Source organism: Gavialis gangeticus, unplaced genomic scaffold (assembly GCF_001723915.1).
Source record: "Gavialis gangeticus isolate Ggan-Ray unplaced genomic scaffold, GavGan_comp1, whole genome shotgun sequence".
Lineage (NCBI taxonomy): Eukaryota > Metazoa > Chordata > Crocodylia > Gavialidae > Gavialis > Gavialis gangeticus.
Genome location: NW_017728998.1, coordinates 6,984,470 through 7,002,436, shown reverse-complemented (window position 1 = coordinate 7,002,436; position 17,967 = coordinate 6,984,470). Strand labels below are relative to the sequence as shown.

The following is a 17,967-nucleotide window of genomic DNA, read 5'->3' as shown; positions in this document are numbered from 1 at the left end:
GACTGCCTTTACATACTGCTAACCAAGTTGTCTCTAGATACTTGTGCTTGAGCCAGCTCCAGCTCTGGGCCCATCTCCCATCCCCGGTAATGTCTGTGCAATACTTGCTGTAGCTTCTCCAGAGGAAAAGCCATGCGTGCTGTTGCCCTCACCTTTCTGCAACTGTAGGAGGGATACAGGAGAGGGAAGATGCCATTGCTTCAGCCAGTGAGGAGAAAACACTTGTTTCTAATGGTGCTGTCTATAGTTTTGAGGGGGGATATGGGGTCACATGGAATTAGTGCCGTGGACAGTTTTGGTCTAGCTGTAGAGTTATATGTAGACTAACTTCACTCTGCAAAAGCATGGTTAAGCACAAAACCCAGTGCAAGAGAAAGGCTGTGTGCAATGCATGAACAGTCTGAGTATAAAATATAATTCTCTCGGCAGAGTTAAAGTGTGCAGAACTTACTCCAAGAAATGTCCCACTTCTGAATGGTGCCAGGCAACAATTACCACTCCTCTGGCTCTGTTCCTCCATCCTGCCTTTCCTTTTAGTCCCAGCTCAGATCTCTTCCAGAACGAGTCTTCACCTGTGAATGAATATCATGCCATATGCCATGGCATATCCTGCCATAATCAGCACAGGATGGGCAGAGGAAGATTTAAAAGATATATTTCATCCTTAGCTCTATCCCTGGAAGGGGCCATGTGGATTCTTTCCTGAGATGGGAAAAGGGGCTTGTTTAGCTGGCTCAGCTTTGGATGGGGACCTGGTAAAGGACGTTTTATTTTAATAAGGATTGCAGCTTCTACTGTGCTGGGGGAAATCTGATTTGGAAGCCAAGCTAGCAGGCCGGTTCCCACTGGGACAGAGAAGCTGCAAACATCCTTCCTTACCCTCCCATCTATTTCAGCTGTGTTTCTGCAAAGTAAATGGCACTGAAAAACTCCAGAGTTAGCAGTTTCCTCTAGGCCAGGAGGGTTAGAAATTTGCAGGAAAAGGTCTAACAACTGAATCCAACATTTAAAAATGGGCAGTTAAATTACAGCAAAGGAAAAGAGAGGCAGATTCCCAGCTGTTGTAAACCCATGTAGCTCAACTAAAGCAAACAGAGTTAAGCTGATCAGCAGCAACTGGGGAGCTGACTCTTAGAGTTAGCTCTGAGCACTAAATGAATCATCTCCCTTACTGGCACCAATTGAGTAGGGCATCGCTCTTTGACCAAACTCTCCCCTGCTGGCACCTCTGTATTGGGAGCAAAGGCAGATTTTGTGGGCTAACTAAGCCTACTGTGAGCTAACTACTTTCTAGCAGTTGGCAGCTCCTTAGCGAGTGATAACTTTCAAAAAGTTCAGTACAAATAAAACCGTCTATGTGCAAAGAATCTGCTTTTGACAAACCAAGCAAAAGTCAAGACGGAGCTAGAAAGCACCAGCTGGTATCGGCCAAATGGGGAAGAAGAACCACTAGGGAAATGAGAAGGTAATTCAGACATCAAAGGTAGGTTAAAAGAAATATGTCAATGGTCAAGGAGATGGAAGGTTCTTTGGACGTAGATATTTGCTTTTCCAGTGGGTGTCTCTAGTTCGCAGGGGGCTGTGGACACGTGCCAGTGTGCTCCCCTGACTTGCAAGTAACTTGCCGTTATTTATAATTGCTTTTTAATAAAGACTGGTTGACCTCAGCAGCTGAGTCCCTTTTCAGTGCTCCTGGATGATAAAAGGGGAATGTAAGCGTGTACAACAGCACGGTTGCCAAAGAGGCGTTGTCCATTTTGGTAAATTTGAGTGCTATGACTGTAAAGGTCATTATCAGGAGAGTAGTGCTAAAGCAAATATTCAGCTCTCAAGTAGAGAGGCCTCATTCTGAGCACTCCTCTGATTGCAACTAGATTTCTTTTTCCTGCTTCAAGCATCCAAACAGCACATGGAAGGAGAGACGAATGTCACGATGTCAAGACAATCTGTTGGAAGGGAGGCTTCAGAGACCAAGCGTAAGTCTTTGCAGCTACGGTTTGGATATGTTTGTGGATATATTCATGCATGCAGGTCACTTACGTGACACCTTGGGCTGCATTTTTCTAAGGCAGTGATGGTCCGATTGCTATCTATGTTACGACTTTACCGCCTGCAAAAACAAAAGAGGCACAATGAGGTCAAAATGCTCCATGCCCACATCTCCCACTGATCAGAGAGAGGACTTGTGTAGGGGAATTGGTTTTGGAGGGTTGCATAGGAAAATCAATTTTCCATTTAAGAATGGCTGCACTTTCTCTACTGATGAAAGAGAACTAACGGTGGGGCCCGAAGGATGGAGTCAGAGATGATGTCGAATTTTTAACTTGGGGAAATTTTATGAGTGTCATTTTAAGAGAAAAATAGGAAGAAAAGAACAAGCCCTGTTGATTTGAATAGTTCACCTCAGAGGAGAGGGAAGTCAGGTCAAGCATCTTGTTTTTATTAATAGTTTCCTGTTTGTTGCTTCCAACCTGGGCTGCCAAAGTAACAGGTGGAATAGGAAAAGCCATGGCAGGCATGTCTGGGGTGGTTTAGGAATAGTGCATCCTGTATCTGTACAGGGGATTGGACAGTTGTGACTATGGGCAGATCCAGTGGGGACCTCCAGGAGATGCAACTGGACCCTGCTTTGGCTGCGAGGTGCAGTTAATTGAGATCACTTGCTTATCACTACAGCCCTATCAGGGCCTACATTGGCATGGCTCCAGAACCCAGGGGGTGAATGCCACCACCAATTACTTTTCTTCTGCCCCCAAATTCAGTGCATCCCCTTGTATAACAGGCCTATAGAGCTGGGCAGCAAGGTGACAGAATGAAGTCATGAACCCAACCATGATCCTCGTCTTTGCAAGCTAATCGTGGGACAGTACACAGGACTGGACTCTGTGAAGCCTTGGCCATTCGTAGAAGAGATCTTCATTTGCAATTTAAACTCCTGTGTAGAAGCCTTCTCACATTTAGATCTCTAGTCATAACCAGCACAATCTCTATTCTGCATTTGGAACAAGGGGAGAATATCAGCTGCGTATCGTATGAGTAGTGAGTTATAGTCCTGAATGGCAGTAAGTTCATCCGCCTCCAATACACCCTCATTTTCTTCATCAACTAGGTAGGAGGGGATCTTCAGTTTAATGAACTTGAGACCCAATGACCGTGAGGAACTGCATCTTGAAAAGACCCCAGTATGAGCCAGTTTGATCTGGAGGTGATGCTGTGTTACCTAAGGGTTATATAAGCAATGACTTCTCTCCGAGTGGTGTGTCTAAGTGCTCCTGATGCCACTGACAAAACTTATTCACTTGAAAGACCTTCTTCAGGATTTGCACTTGACTGTTCTCTAGTTCTAGCAGCGTAGCTGGTTCCCCTACAGCCACCAGGATAAATAGCATCGTGATTTTTACTACAGGGTTATGTAAGTTCAGCTGCGGATGGGATTTGGTGACCAAGATGCATTGACTAAGCAAAGGTGTGCGCCTCACGGTGATGGCAGCACATATTTCCATGCGTACCTTGATGTCTCTCAATATTAAAATTGTCTTGCTCTGTGTGCTTCTCAGACATTTCCTTCCTTAATACAGCACACTAACTAAAATGTGGTGGAACCTGACCTCAGCCTTCGCTACTTGATTAATGGCCATCTCCTTGAAAGTGGGTGTTATCCTGAAGGGCATGATTCACAGCGACTTGACAAGCTAAATAACTACAGCAAAGACCTTAATAACTACAGCAGAAACCTGTTGCTTTAATGCTAGTGGCTCTGCTTTAGATCACTGACAATGGGTGTGCATCTTATTTTCCTTCTGTGTGTTTACAGTCACTGGGAGGTAATGACATTTATAACCACTCTGCGTGTGTTGGAGAAAAAAAGATTATGATTATGTGTTTAAAATACAGATATTTCTAAAATTATTTTAAAAGACCCTGAAAAGATATCGGATGATAACTGTATAATAGGGATCTCCAACTTCTTAGCAGCCAGGGGCTGTTCTCACCATGTGGACTCCCCTTGGTTAAATCTCTAATGAATATTCTCAGTTAACAGCATTTTTGTTCTGTCTTTATTCAAATGAATCACTGTTAAAATATAATTCAGTCATAGAGGATGTAATTCATAAAAAGGCCCAAAGTGCTGATCTTTAATTAGATACTTTTATTCCATCTCAGAGTCCATTGAACAATGGGATGTAATTCATGAATGAGGCAGCAGATGTTACTATGTTTATCAAGATAAATTTCTTCATTTCTGTGTTCTGGCTGTCTCGGTATTTTCTCAGGCTGTACTTCTTCTGTGCTAGCTACTTTCCTCCCATAGATGATTAAAGAAATGAAAATATCAGGCCACATTTTATATTGGTGTAAATTGGTTACACTTTTTGGATATCAATAGAGTTGCACCTGTTTTACACGGGCATAACATTTGGCTTCTATCTGTTTTTGCCAGGAAAAGAAAGTTCAATAAGGAAGTCTGAAAACGGTTCTTGCTTAATCAAACTTGCCACCACCGTCATCTAAATAAGGAAATGATACTCAGTCAAACTAAGCAAAAACTAGGAATTGAATTCAGGGACAAAAAATGTGCATAACCTAATTATTGCTTCCATAACTTGGACCCCATGGAGATTTGGAAGCCATATTGCAGTAGCTCGTCATGCTAGACAACACACCAAGTCAACCTGTGAGAATAAATAGCCTCTTCTCCAGGTGAAGCTCAAGAAAACCTTCTGACCACTCTTGCTGCCTGAGAACGTTACAGCAGTTCAGGATGATCCCAGGGCAAAGAACTGCTACAGCCACGCTCAGATCAGTGGCAGAGTTTATTTCCTTGCCAAACAGCACCAGCTGTGCCCTATGTAGACTGAGCCAGCTGGCAGTTGTCCAGATCCTTATCTATTCTGCAAAAAGACAGAAACATGCAAAGCAGATATGAGCTTAAGTCAGGATCTCCAAGATAGCGAGGCGCCTAATTCCCATGAATTTTAATGAGAGAAAACCACCTAAACACGTCTGAGGCTCTGAGCTTTGGTTGTTTTGGTGTAACAGTGGCTCTAAGCACATCACAGCCTCTCATCCAACATAAGCCGGATGTGAGCAGCCTGCAAGTTGGCCCATTCCTCTCCAGAGCGGACCCACATCCCAGTGATTCATGAATGTCCTTTGTTTGGCCTATGGTACACACAGGTGAGTTCAGCAATAAAGCACTTCCTCCAAGGAAACCAGACAGGTAAATATTGCACATGAAGTATCCGTACTCCAAGACACGTCCTAATAAAAGCTCCCCAAATGCTCTGTGGATAACTGTTTCACAGCATCCTTCCACTGGAAGTGCAGTTTTCACCACCCCAACCGTCTAGACTGGACCGGGGGCAGATTTGCTTCCGAGACGTTTGTCAAGTCTGTGCTTGAGCGTGGCGCTATGTCCACGAGAACGCACACAACGAAAGCGTCACAATAAAATTCAACCTGGTGGAACCACTGGCCACAGTAAAAATAAAACATGTCGGAGGTGGTCAACCTTGCCACAATAAATCAAAACCTACCATGATAAAAAGAGTCAACATGAATTTTCACGTGTGACTAACCTACCAAAATGGCGATTTTGGGTGCCATTTCATAACGTCTATCTAAAAAATGCACGTCATGTACAAAGACCCTAAAAAACCCCAAAAAGATATGCAATGATAACTGTATGGCTCCTGGAAACATGCCTGCCAGAGGCCCAGTGGTTTTGTATCCTCATGGCAGGGAGTCAGAAATCCTCTGTGGGATCATCTGGCCGCTGGAAGGGCTTGTTAGCCACGACCATGGGAAAGTGCCCGTTTTGATTAAGCTTCTGATTGAAACCAGGCAGGGCATGAGGCTGAGCTCTCAGGCTCCCGGCCCTCAAGTTGCCCATCACCTTCACTGGCTATCCACTGCACTGCCCCAGAACAGGGACGGCACCGGCCGTTTTGGGGCAATCCTGCTGCAGAAAATGCTGCATATCACTCTTTGCTCTGATTTGAAATAATTCCCCTTCCTCTCCCCAGCCACACACAAAAAATGCAGGCTTTCCTGTGGGAGGGTGACGCTGGCTCCTTCACGTCTTCAGAGCCCCCCAAGCTTGAAGCTGCGCTTTAATGCCACCGTTTAGAGGTAAGAGGCAAGTTGCCGAATGTGGGTGTGAATCTCTCTATTTTAACCCCATGACCTAAAAATCGACAGGTCTGGGAGTGTTGTAACTCAGTAACTGTGGTTCCAGTGTTTGGGACTCCACCACAAAGGTGTTCTTTGTAGCAAGGGAAGGATTTCAAAAGGTAAAGTAAAAATAATCTTGCGTGGTATTTATTAGGAGAATAAATATCTTGAGTCTGCGCCACTTTGAACGGCAGGAACTCTGTGTTCTCTTAATCAGCAGGGTAGGAGTTTGTGCTCTCCCCATCTCTCCTGACACGCACGTATTTATTTGAGTGTTTCCAAAGGAAACTTCTTCTCACGTGATTCCCCCACAACTTGGGAGCTCATTGCACAGAGTGGAGCAGCCTCTGCAAAGCAATCCTCCCTTCCTACGTGCCACACTGCTGTAGCGTTTGAAGAGGGGGGGTGGGAATAAAAGAGCCCCAAGTGCACTATCTGTCCTTCAGTGGCTACTGGATCTGGTGTCGAGGTAAAGGTCCCTCTGTTCATTCACAGCCGCCGTTCTTGCTTCAGCACACGCAGAATTCCCTTGGCACTCGGGTGAGACGCAGTGTTTAATAAGTGAAGCAAACCAGGCAGTGCCTGATGCTTTGAACAGCCAAGGTGGGAGTGCGCAGCCTCTCTGGCACCTGTTGTTGGCCAAAGGCGTGGCTTCCCCTGCCAGCATCAGGTAACACCTGCCTCTCCCTTTCTGGAGCTACCAGCCCAGGGCTTGCAAGGGAATTCGAGCCACAGCAGGAACAAGTGATATTGAAGCAGCAGCAGCAGCAGCACCTCTCTCTGCTGCTGCTGCTGCTGATGAGACCCAGCGAAGATGGTAGAAGGATGGTTCTCCAAACTTCTCCAGCAAGGGTCCCTTTTCCGCTTATCCCAGAAATATCAGCCACTTGGGAGTGGGGAGCCAGAAGGAGAGGTAAGGCTTTCCTATGCCTCCTGCCTGCACGGTAGGAAATGTCTGCTGTAATCGGGGACTGAGAAAGACTGTGCCCTACTGGTAGCCCTGCATCTTTCCGGCGTTGCCGTGCTACTCGGTTTTATCCTCGTATGCAAAATGGAGGATGAGATTAATGACATTTCCCTGCCTATAGATGTCTTGCAGAGGGGGGTAGTTCATGTGCACAGAATATTTTCAGAGTACAGAGCATGGGCCTAAGTATTAGCGGTCACCTTCGTAGGAGAGAGGTTAAAATGGACTTTGCTCACTAATGTAGAATTTGCAGCCTGGGCCATGGTAAAGGTCCTTGGGCCATACGGATTTAAACAAGGTGTCGACATGAGTCTAGGAGGACAGTTTCCTGGGCTGTGAGTAAGCACTAACGCTGCCTCTTTTCTAAATGAGCGGTCCCTCCTGGTCAGAGTCCAAGCTGACTGGTGGATGGGATGAGCGATCCAATCCTGCTGCATGGGGGATACTGGAGTATTGTTATTTTTTAACTAACAAAATAAAACCAGAAAAGAATTTCACAGGCCATTTGTCGGTCCTTTTCAAGGATGAGTTTTGGTTTTCTTGAATGATTCCCTAAATTTTTACTTAGGAATATCATTTTTATCCCCTTTTATCTATTTTTTGCTACTGCATGTGATAAGCCGAATAACTGGTTGGTGTGTTTCATATTTTCAGTATTTTCTTTCGGCTTTAGGCACTCTAAGTTCCTTGGGGCTGGGAGATTATTATTTCTATGGGAGCTACTTGTTATACATTTATCCGGCACAAAAAGAGTCAGCTCTCCTTTGGTGCATCTGTAATAGTGTTATTGTAATAGGAATTATAATAATGTGGGCATTTTTGAATAACAATGTGCATGTAGGATCCTGATCCTTTTCTTCCTCAAATAAGGTTTGATAACATTCAAAGGAGTAAGATGAGCCTGATTTCTTCAGCACCTTTACCTTCCAGTAGGTAGTAACATCACCATTAAGTACCATGTGTTCAAGCATAGTAGTAGTAGGCAACTGTTGATCCTTTTGGTTCATGGTGTATGCATGAAAGGTCACCAGGACCATTGACATGTACACCTAGGTAGGAGTGGGGATGAATGAAGGCTGCCCAGACCTTCTATCCCCCCTTAGACAGTATCCAAGTCTAGACATTCAGTGCCTCAGTAGCTGTAGCTATATACACGTCCAGGAATTGAACCCAGGTTTCCCACATGGTGGACAAGGAGTCTACCACTGAACCACAACAGCAGGTCAAATGGTGTACATTGCAGCTAATTCTTTCAATCTGCCCTCATAAATCATTTCCTCCACCCTTCTCTCATGTTCTTCCAATCTGTTGTTGCCTTTCTAATATTGAGTAGGTCAGAACTGCTGGTGATGCTATAATATACAGTCTGATGGTGAGGAAGAGAGGAGTAAAACTGTTCTTACTTTGATCCACTAAGCAATGCTACTGCAGATTACTCAAAATCCCAGTCTAAAAAAGAGAAACTACTCAGGTGCTAAAAATTATACTCTATCTTGCTCTGATGTGTCCCTAGTTAGAAAACTGTAGCAGTGCATTCTTATGGCTTTCCCATTCTTACTACATCATAAGAAATATTTGCTACCTGGACATGGGGCCTTAAATTGCAGGTTAAAGCTTATGCAGAACATGAGGCCATTATTATAATATGACAGTACAATGACCACGTTTTTCGATGTAAGCCTGGGAAAAAAACTGAGAAAATGTGAAATTACAATGGGAAAGCAATTTCCATGCATGTCCACAGAGACCCCATTATGATGCAAATACAGCGTCAGAATAATTTCACTGCAAGTCTGCGGAGACCCAGAGACAACTGAAGAATAATTTCAGTGAGGGCCTACAAAATCATTTAAGTGTACAGCTGAAGGTCTCTCCACAATGCCATTATGGTGTGACATTAACATGTCAAAACCATTTCAAAGATAATCCACAGAGAATCTATTGGGATCCCATTATATTGTGAAAGCACAAATCTTGACATGCCCACAGAAAAAAAAAGGCTATAATTAATTCTACACAGAAGCACAATGAAAATATATTGTATTATTACCACCAATTATTATTATTATTATTACTATTAACTGTCATAAAGCAAAAAAAATCAATAACTGAAGAATAAATTCCTGGTTTCTTATAGTCTGGTAATTGACTCACTATAGATGTTCATTTTGCTTTTTATTTGGAAATATTTTGTTGAAATCAATAGGGAAATGAAAAAAACCCCCACTTCAGATTACATTTTTGTCCTCTAGCCATGATAGCTTTTAAGTTCAGGCTTTGGATCTCTATTCATTTCCTAGTTTTATTATAGATTTCTTATGTCACCTTAAGAAGTCATGTCATTTCTGGGTGCCTCAGTTTTTCCTCATCTTTCAAATTGGTAATAATCATTCTTTATCTGGCTGTTTTATTGAAACTGTAAACTCCTTGGGTAGGGACATTCATTCAAAAAACCTGTGCCAAAATTGATTCAATCTTTGCAGGTTAGTCTAACCTGGCTAGGCTAAACCAATTCGTAACTGTAAAGACATCCCCTCTGGACTGAAAAAATGCAGGCACATGCCTGCAGTGGCTCAGACTAGAAGCCAGGGGGTACTAGAGTAGCCCTCCCTTCCCTTCCACAATGCTGAGCTGGGGGTGGGGGGTATAGGCAGGCCCCAGCCCGATGCTCTGAGTAGGGAGGGGTTCCCCCCACTCCTGACCAGCCCAGAAAGAAGTTGATAAGTCAGTGTTCATCACCCCTACCACAGTGTTTATCACCCCATTAAGAAAACAACAGAGGGACATTACCAGATACCTCTTGATTCTGCCTTTGTCCTGTCTCCCACAGCACAGACCATAGCTAGCATGTGGTCTGCTAGCTAATGCTGTGTGTCTGTGTAAGGTAGAAGGGGTGGGGAAATCCCTGCTTAGAAGGGAGGTGGGGAGCAGAAGCCAGGCAGATGCCTGCAGTCTCTGCTGGAGCTGCAGCCAGGGAGCAGAAGGGAGGGGCCAGCCTTGCTGTGGAGCAGAGATCCCTGCTTAGCCCAGAGAGCATGCCAGGATACTGGAAGAGTCTAACTTAACACCACAAGGGGTCTGGGACAGGCATTGCATAAGCTGGTTTGAGCCAAATCAGTTAAATCTGATACTGCATTCAGCCAGGTTAATCTCAAACTGGCTTCAGCCATTTTCAAACTGGTTTATGTGCACTGAATGTCTGTTCTGTTACAAGCTGAAACCAGTTTCTGATCACTTAAACTGGTTTATGTGTAATGTCTTTCCCTAGCCCTTGAGTCAGAGTTTGTTTCTGATTACGTGTATATGAATGAAAGAACAGGTCATCTGTTGAGATGGAAACCAAGGCCTCTGCTTCCAGAAGCATGAACTGTCACAGCTTGAGCTAATGGCTGACTGTTTTTGACTAGGTTAGTTGTATGAAGCTGATAAACCCGGTCTGCTTCACACAGTCTATAATTGAAAAAGACACACGAGTGCGGTATCATGCACAGATCAGTGTCTCAGCACTATAATGACAAGTCCCAAAACACCACTGCCTTGCCTTGTAGAGACATACCTTTATTTCTTGTGCTGTCCCATGTGGAGACAGAGGACAACCGATCACTCTCTTCTATCACAACGTCCTCTGCATTTGAAAACTGTTATTAAATCCCCCCTCGGGTTTCTTTTACCTAGGCTAAATAATTCCAGTTCTTCCCACTTTTTCTCATGTCATGTTTTCTAGATTTCTAATAATTTTCTTTGCTCTTCTCTGTTTTCTTTCCAATTTGTCCTCATCATTCTTGAAGCGTAATCACAAATGGGACACAATATTCAAAGCAAAACTTCTTCAGTACTGATTCGATGGGAACAATGGCTTCCTCTGACTTGCGTGTGCCATACTTGTTACGCATTCAGTTATCCATTCCAGTATGCTACAGGGTTTTTTTGCAATAATATTACACTTGCCTCATATGCAGCTTGCTCTTCATTATAACTGCCAGGTCCTTTTCTTCAGTATTGCAGCCAGTTGTTCCTTATTTGGCATTTGTGCATTTGATTATTCCTTCCAAGGTACCTATTCTTACTGAATTTCATCCTATTTATTTCAGTTCATTTTTTCCAGTCAAAATCATTTTAAACCCTAATTCCTAACCTCTAAAGTGTCTAGTACCCAACCCCACTTGCTGTCACCTGCAAACTTATTCTCAGTTTCATCTTCCAAGTTATTAATGTTGGTATTTTAAACAGTGCCAAGCCCAGGACAGGCCGCGGATCAAGTCCCACATTGTATCTGCTTCTAGTGAGGCACTGAGCTCTTGATGACTGCCATTAGAGCATGATTATCTAACCAGTTATGTGCCCTGCTGATTTCAATTTGACTACATTTCTTTAGGTTATTAATGAAAATGTCATAGGAGACGGTGTTAAAAGCTTCACTAAAGCCAAGGTATACCACATCTACTGCTCCTTCCTGCACCCACAAAGCCCATTACTTTGTCACAGAAGAAAATAAAGTTGGGTAGCTGTGACTTCTTCTTGATAAGTCACATCAGCTTTTACTTATTAACCTTGTTATTCTCTGTTTACAAATCTATTGTTTGATGGTTGGCTCCAGTATCTTTCCAGTGTCCTTTCACCTTTGAGAGATCTCCTTCTGGACCCTGGGAACAGTAACTGCATGTACTGACGTAGAAGCAGCTTCTTCAAAGCAAAGTATGGTTGTATTTGCCCAGTGATGCAACTGCGCTTAGAGAAGCAGAAAGAAATCTCATAAAGAGATCTCTATCAGATCGCCTTGCTCGTGTTTGACATTCTCTTCACATCTCGAAGTAGGCATGACTCCGCCTTGGTGAGCCCATTCTCTTGACAACCAACTTTCAGCCTGTTTGCTTCATCCCGTTTGTGTATCTCTGCCTGTCTCCGTTTGTAGTTCTCACTGGTGAGCAGTCCTTCCTTTGTTGGGAATAGCCTGACAAATTTTGGGTTTTTGTTGGAAAATGCTAATTCATCAAAACTTTCCTCGAGAATGTCTGTATCTGTTTGCACAAGGATAAAATTTCTTACTGAAACAAGGGAGAGACTGGCCTAGGTTTTCCACATCCCAAGTCAGCCAGCAGACTGTAGAGTCTTTTTCTTTTTGTCAGCCTCTTCCTTTAAACATGTACCATTTTCTACTAATATTCATCAGACCAGGGAATGCAAATTTATACTAGAATTGTGACTATACCCCAACTTGGGGTGGTATGCACATCTAAAAAGGCCTTTCCCTTATTATGTTTTTAGTTCTTAATGGAGGTCCATATAACTATTTATTGCTCCTGTTCTTTACTTTATATTTTTATTACTGAACCATATGTTCATACACCAACAGTGAAGCCTATAATATGTGTCCTTTGAGAAAAAATAAAAGTACCTGGAAGGAAAAGAATGTCATATAGAAGCAGACAGAAAGAGGGGTTGGCACAGCGCACCACACATCAATAGAAAAGCAGAACTTATTTACATAGTCTGTAAAAGTTTGATTCAAAGACTTTATAAAGGAACAATTTAGTTGGCTGACATAGCTGCTCAGGGGTCATCTCGTCCTCGGTCCTTCTGAATTGGCCACCGTGAATAGGAAAGGTGAGACAGGCAGTCACACAAGCCATACTGCTGTAATAATGAACACATTTTGCTTCCTACTCAGGTGCCCATGCCCTTGGCAAATTATACTTTGCTACAAAGGCTTTAACCAAAATACACACGGTTTATCACCAGTGTGGGAGGGAACGGCCAAGAAGCCTTATATGGTTTCCAGCAAGCACGGGGTTAACTTCATTCCTGGGGGCCCCACAGGTTTATAGGATAGAGTAATGAAGCAGGATGGACCCAATTAGGGTATCAGAGAAATTATATAAGCAGCTGTCTTGGGAAGTTATGGTCTTCCTCTCTTGCTGGTGGGTAGATCTTGTCTCTGTATGGGGAGAGGTGTCTTTATGGAAAAAGCCTTAATTTGTGATTGTAGCCTGTTTGAACCAGAGCATCAGTAGAGATGGAGGTTGCTGAGGTTTGGCTGCACAAAGAGAAACACATTTTTCTAGTCTGTAGGGCTTGACTTTAGATGAAGAGAAAAGAAGAAAGAGCATTGGTAGCAAAAGGGAGAGAGCTCTGTAATAGTAACAGTCCAGATGTGTTAGAAGGGCCTGTTCCCACAAACAGGTATGGTGATCATTTTGCACCATTTTGCAAGTTTGCAATGGTGATCATTTTGCATCATTTTGCAGTAAACAGATTAACTTCAAACCATGAGATTTTAAAAATAATATATACTTGGTGATCATTTCCTTTCAGATTTGGAACAATCTGAGCCGGGCTGATCTAGTTTCTACTATGCTGGGGGGAGCTCCTTTTTTTTGAAAATTGAAAGATGAGATTCTGGAGGATTTGCATGACTTTGCGAATTAAGAGCTTTGGGACCAACATCAAATATCGTGAGGCTCCTAATGAAATTGCAAGACTTGGCAACACTCCTTAAAGGAATAGCACAGAAACAGGATTAGTAACAAGGCACGGCAGAGAACAAAACAAAGCAGACCAAGAACCTTGCTGTGGGGAGTCTTATACAGGTTTTTATAGTATTTGCACTTCTGTATACATGGAATTTTTTAAGTATTACCCAGTTGTAATGGTACTGTCTTCCTTAAATACACTCATGAAGGAAATGTGAGAGTTTGAGGGTTGGTTTTGGTTTGCTTCCAAACATGCGCGCTTAAAGGTTCACATTTTTAATAGCTCTTTGTTGGACCAAGTAACCTATATTTCTTTCACATGTGAATAAACTGTATGGTGTCAACAAGCCCAGTTCAGTCAAGAAAGGCAGAGGAACCCAATAAGTTCCCAGAATAAACCAATTTAGTTGAATGGAAAATAAAAGGCCTGTAATACTCCCTTCTGAAAGCTGAGGGTTTGAGGTTCATGGGTCTTACGTAAAGAGAGCCCGGCTTCCTCAACCTATCCTGTCCAGGATGACTAGCCCTTGCTGCAAGTGAGGAATTAGTGTGCCACATGAGGAGCGCTACATCAAAGACTTAAGTAATTCTAGAGTTAAAAGAAGATATAGAGTTGACTAAACTGTGGTATTTGGCCCTTAGCATTAGACTCATACCTTGCAATGCCTTCTGACCTTGTTGAACTATTTTCACTTCCTCCTACCACCCTTCCCCTAAATGACACACTCCTTATGTTTAATTTTGTTGCATCAAGTGTAAAGTTGGTTTTGTGAAGCCACTTGTTCAGCAGTTAACCAGCTGCATAAATAGTAATATGCATTATTGGATTATGGGTGGGATGAGTAATGTTTCCAGTGCACAAGTCCAAGTGGCAGGGAAGAAACCTGCGATGTACTTGAGTTCTGAAGAGGTGAAGCTCTTAAGCATGGGGAGGCACTCAAACAGAACAGGTCCTCACACCCTTCTAGCCATTGCAACTCATGTCAAACACTATGACCACTAAGGCTAGGGACAGACATTCAAAAAGCCTGAGCCTGAATTGATTCAATCTTTGCAGGTTAGTCTAATCTGGCTGGGCTAAATCACTTTGTAACTGTACAGACATCCCCTCTGGACTGAAAACATGCAGTGGCTCAGGCTAGAAGCCAGGAGGGCTAGAGCAGCCCCCCCTTGCTTCCACAGTGCTGAGCTGAGCAGGGCATGGCCAGGACCTCGGCAGGATGCTCTGATTATTCCCCGCCCCTTCCTCAGCTGCCCAGCAGGGCATGTTTATCACCCCTAACTCAGTGTTTATCAATCCACTAAGAAAACAAAGCCTCGTTAGTTCAAGCTCTTCTTAAACAGCTCTTCCAAGGAAGAACCTTAAGCTACCTGTTGATTAGCTCCAAAAAGCCTGTCTGTCTTTGCCCATAGTACGGACCATAGCCAGCATGTGATCTGCTAGCTAATGCTAAGGTGTTTGCATAAGGCAGAGGGGTGGGGGAACAATCCCTGCTTAGCAGGGAGAAGCCAGGCAGATGCTGTGTGCCTACAAGTCTCTGCTGGAGCTTCAGCCATGGAGCAGAGGTGAGGGACCAGCCCTGCTGTGGAGCAGAGAGCCCTGCTCAGTCCAGAGAGCATGCTGGGATGCTGGGGGAGTTTGGTTCATCTTAAATCAGCAAGGGGTCTGGGACAGATATTGCATAAACTGGTTTGACCCAAATCAGTTACGTCTGATACTACTTTCAACCAGGTTTATCTCAAACCGGTTTCAGCCATTTTCAAACTGGTTTATGTGCACTGAATATCTGTTCTGTTCCAGGTTTAAACCAGTTTCTGATCACTTAAACTGGTTTATGTGTAATGCCTGTCCCTAGCCTAACAGAAAAATGGTTAATGTTCACTTCCAGAAAAGTCCTAATAAAAGCAATGGAATTCAGCAATAAATATCCCTTTATAAAAGTACAGATTTTTTTTAAACACATAGCCACTAATTTATATACCAAGAATAATAATTAAAAAATGACTGGATTCTCACATACAGCCCAGTTCCCACATGATTAAAAAGACAGAGCATGTAATTATTTAAAAGAGATCCATCAAATGGGTAGATGCTAGTGCACTCAACTCAAGACACCTGGAGTTTATATACAACTATATTAATCATTGGCTCCGTAACATTGGGCATGTCTTCTGTGCCTCTGCTTCTCCTCCCAGCTTTGATGAGATTTTGTATTATGCAAATTCTTTGAGGTACAAGGGCTGTGTCTGACCATGGGCATATGCAGTGTCTGGTACAATGGTGCCTATAGAAGTTAATGCGACACTACCAATAATTGCTTATGTACCTTAGCTACACCTTGATGGATTCTTAATCAGCTGCAAACTCAGGAAAAAGGTCTGGGATTTGCAGCTCAATAAAAGCACCATCTGCAAAAATATTTGCATGAGAGTAATGTTGTAGCAGGACAGACAAGGCTCCGAGGAAAGGACAAGAATGGCAGGTTCTATGGGGAAAACTGTGGTCCCAAGGCTGAGGAAGATAATGAGGGAAAGAAAGATGTGTCAGGTCAAAGTTATGCCTAGCAGCCCATTAGGACAGAGTGGTTAGGGCACACCAATTACCCTAGTTCATAACCCATGAGGGAGTGACGTAGCTAGCATCACATCCAACAGCTTTGGATTCCCCTGAAGGTGACCAGGTGAGTTGACTATGGGAAGTCTTATATGTAAGTCTAGAATGGGGCTTCATCTCATCATGCCCCTAGAGTCCTTGCATGCCTGAACTGCTTTCCTCCCCCTGCACCCTGGCATGTGTTCAGGTATAGGGCTAAAAACCTAGACACACATATTACTGTTCTTGAACAAAGTGATGTCAGCTATCTGTATAATACTGGATCAGGCGTAGCACTAGAATAGGTGGCAAGTGCATAGTCTCCTGCTACATAGGCACAAAGAGGGGATCTGAAAGTGGTTCGGCCATCCTGAGAAAACGACAGCTGTGTGGATGAGTGCAAGTGTGGTCCAACATGGGGAAACTATAACGTTAACTAGGACAAGGGCAGGGCTAGATCATGCTCGCGTCTCATTTTTACGAGCCCTCCATTAGCAACCAAACAGAAGCCAGCAGGGTGCAAGAATAATAGCAGGAAAGGGACCATGTGGCTTCCCCACAGGCTTTATTCTGCAAGACATTGAGTCTCTACATCTTCTACAGACTTTGCCTTCCTGGGGGGCACTCTGACTAGAGCAGGGCTACAGTTTCTAGCTAAAGGCCCACCACAGTCCAACATGTAGGCAAAACCAAGACCCTCAACACCCTTCTCGGCTACTGCCTAACCCATAGGCAGCTACATTTCTGACAGTAGTGTCCAGGAACCAAACTGGGTGAAGCCCAATGATGACAAGCTACTCAGAGCCTTTTCTCCCACCTCCGTCTTGCCAGGGCTCTGCAAGTAGGCCTACCCCCACCTATCTTCCCTGCCAGACCCAGCCCAGTGCTTTCAACATGCCCCTACCACTGCAACGCTCAAATCTTTGTATGGCCCCATAGCTCCAAATAGCCCCGTGCTCAGCCCGAGTGTTCAGACGATGACTGCAACGGCAAGCGTGACCTCCCGCAATGGCGCTGGTACTCGCAAGCCAAAAATGCAACCGTTCAGCAGCTGTTTCTGTTGAATACTGTAAAGCCCAGTCGTTGGCCCACGTGCATTTAGCTCATCAGCTGCTGTCCAGCTTTAAGGTGGCATTGGGTTAATTCATTGCTCAAGCTGCATCAAGGCAGTGTTGCTTTTCCAAGAGCTGGGTTGATCCAGGTAAATCCAGGCAGAAACCATAGGTAAGGAAACCCAGTTAATTAATCAAGGGACAGAGACGGCTCTGTCTCCGTGACAGCATGAGATTTTTTTTTTCTAGGCTTCCTTGTAACCCTAGAGGTGCTCTTCATTGCATGAAGCACTTCATAATCGCTCTTTCATATCATTCTCTCCCTCTGTAGTAAGGAAGGTCAAGATTTCATGCCACGTCATCCCTTCTGGAAAGGCGGCATGGAAAAGTGAAACCGAAGAGGGGAAGAGGGACAAAAAAGTGTTTTTTAAGCCCCCTTTGCTCTGGGGGAGCTGAGGCTCCTAAGTCCCAACGGCAGAAAACCCCTACAAGTGCCAAGTGCCCCAGTGTGACCAGTTCTGTCTCCTGCCCGCTTGCGAAGCAGCCTGAGCAAATCAGGTCTTGGCTGTTTCTGCCAGCAAAGGGGCTGCAACCCCTTTTGATATCATTAGCTGGCCCTGGGATTGTGCCCTATGGTCTTTTCCTTTTGAAGCGAAGAGTTTTTTTTCTTTGTTTCACAGCAAGCTGTCAGCTGAGAAACCTGATGCATTC

At 44.0% G+C, this 17,967-nt stretch overlaps 1 protein-coding gene across 1 annotated transcript in view; it reads left to right on the top strand.

The window, feature by feature from the left end:
* Positions 1-6,796: 6,796 nt before the first annotated feature.
* ATP2C2 (ATPase secretory pathway Ca2+ transporting 2) overlaps positions 6,797-17,967 on the top strand; it is a 45,888-nt gene continuing 34,717 nt past the window's right edge. The window contains exon 1 of the mRNA XM_019505461.1: positions 6,797-7,087. Coding sequence (XP_019361006.1) covers positions 6,989-7,087 — 99 coding nt within the window. The 5' untranslated portion in view covers positions 6,797-6,988. The remainder of the gene's footprint in view (positions 7,088-17,967) is intronic.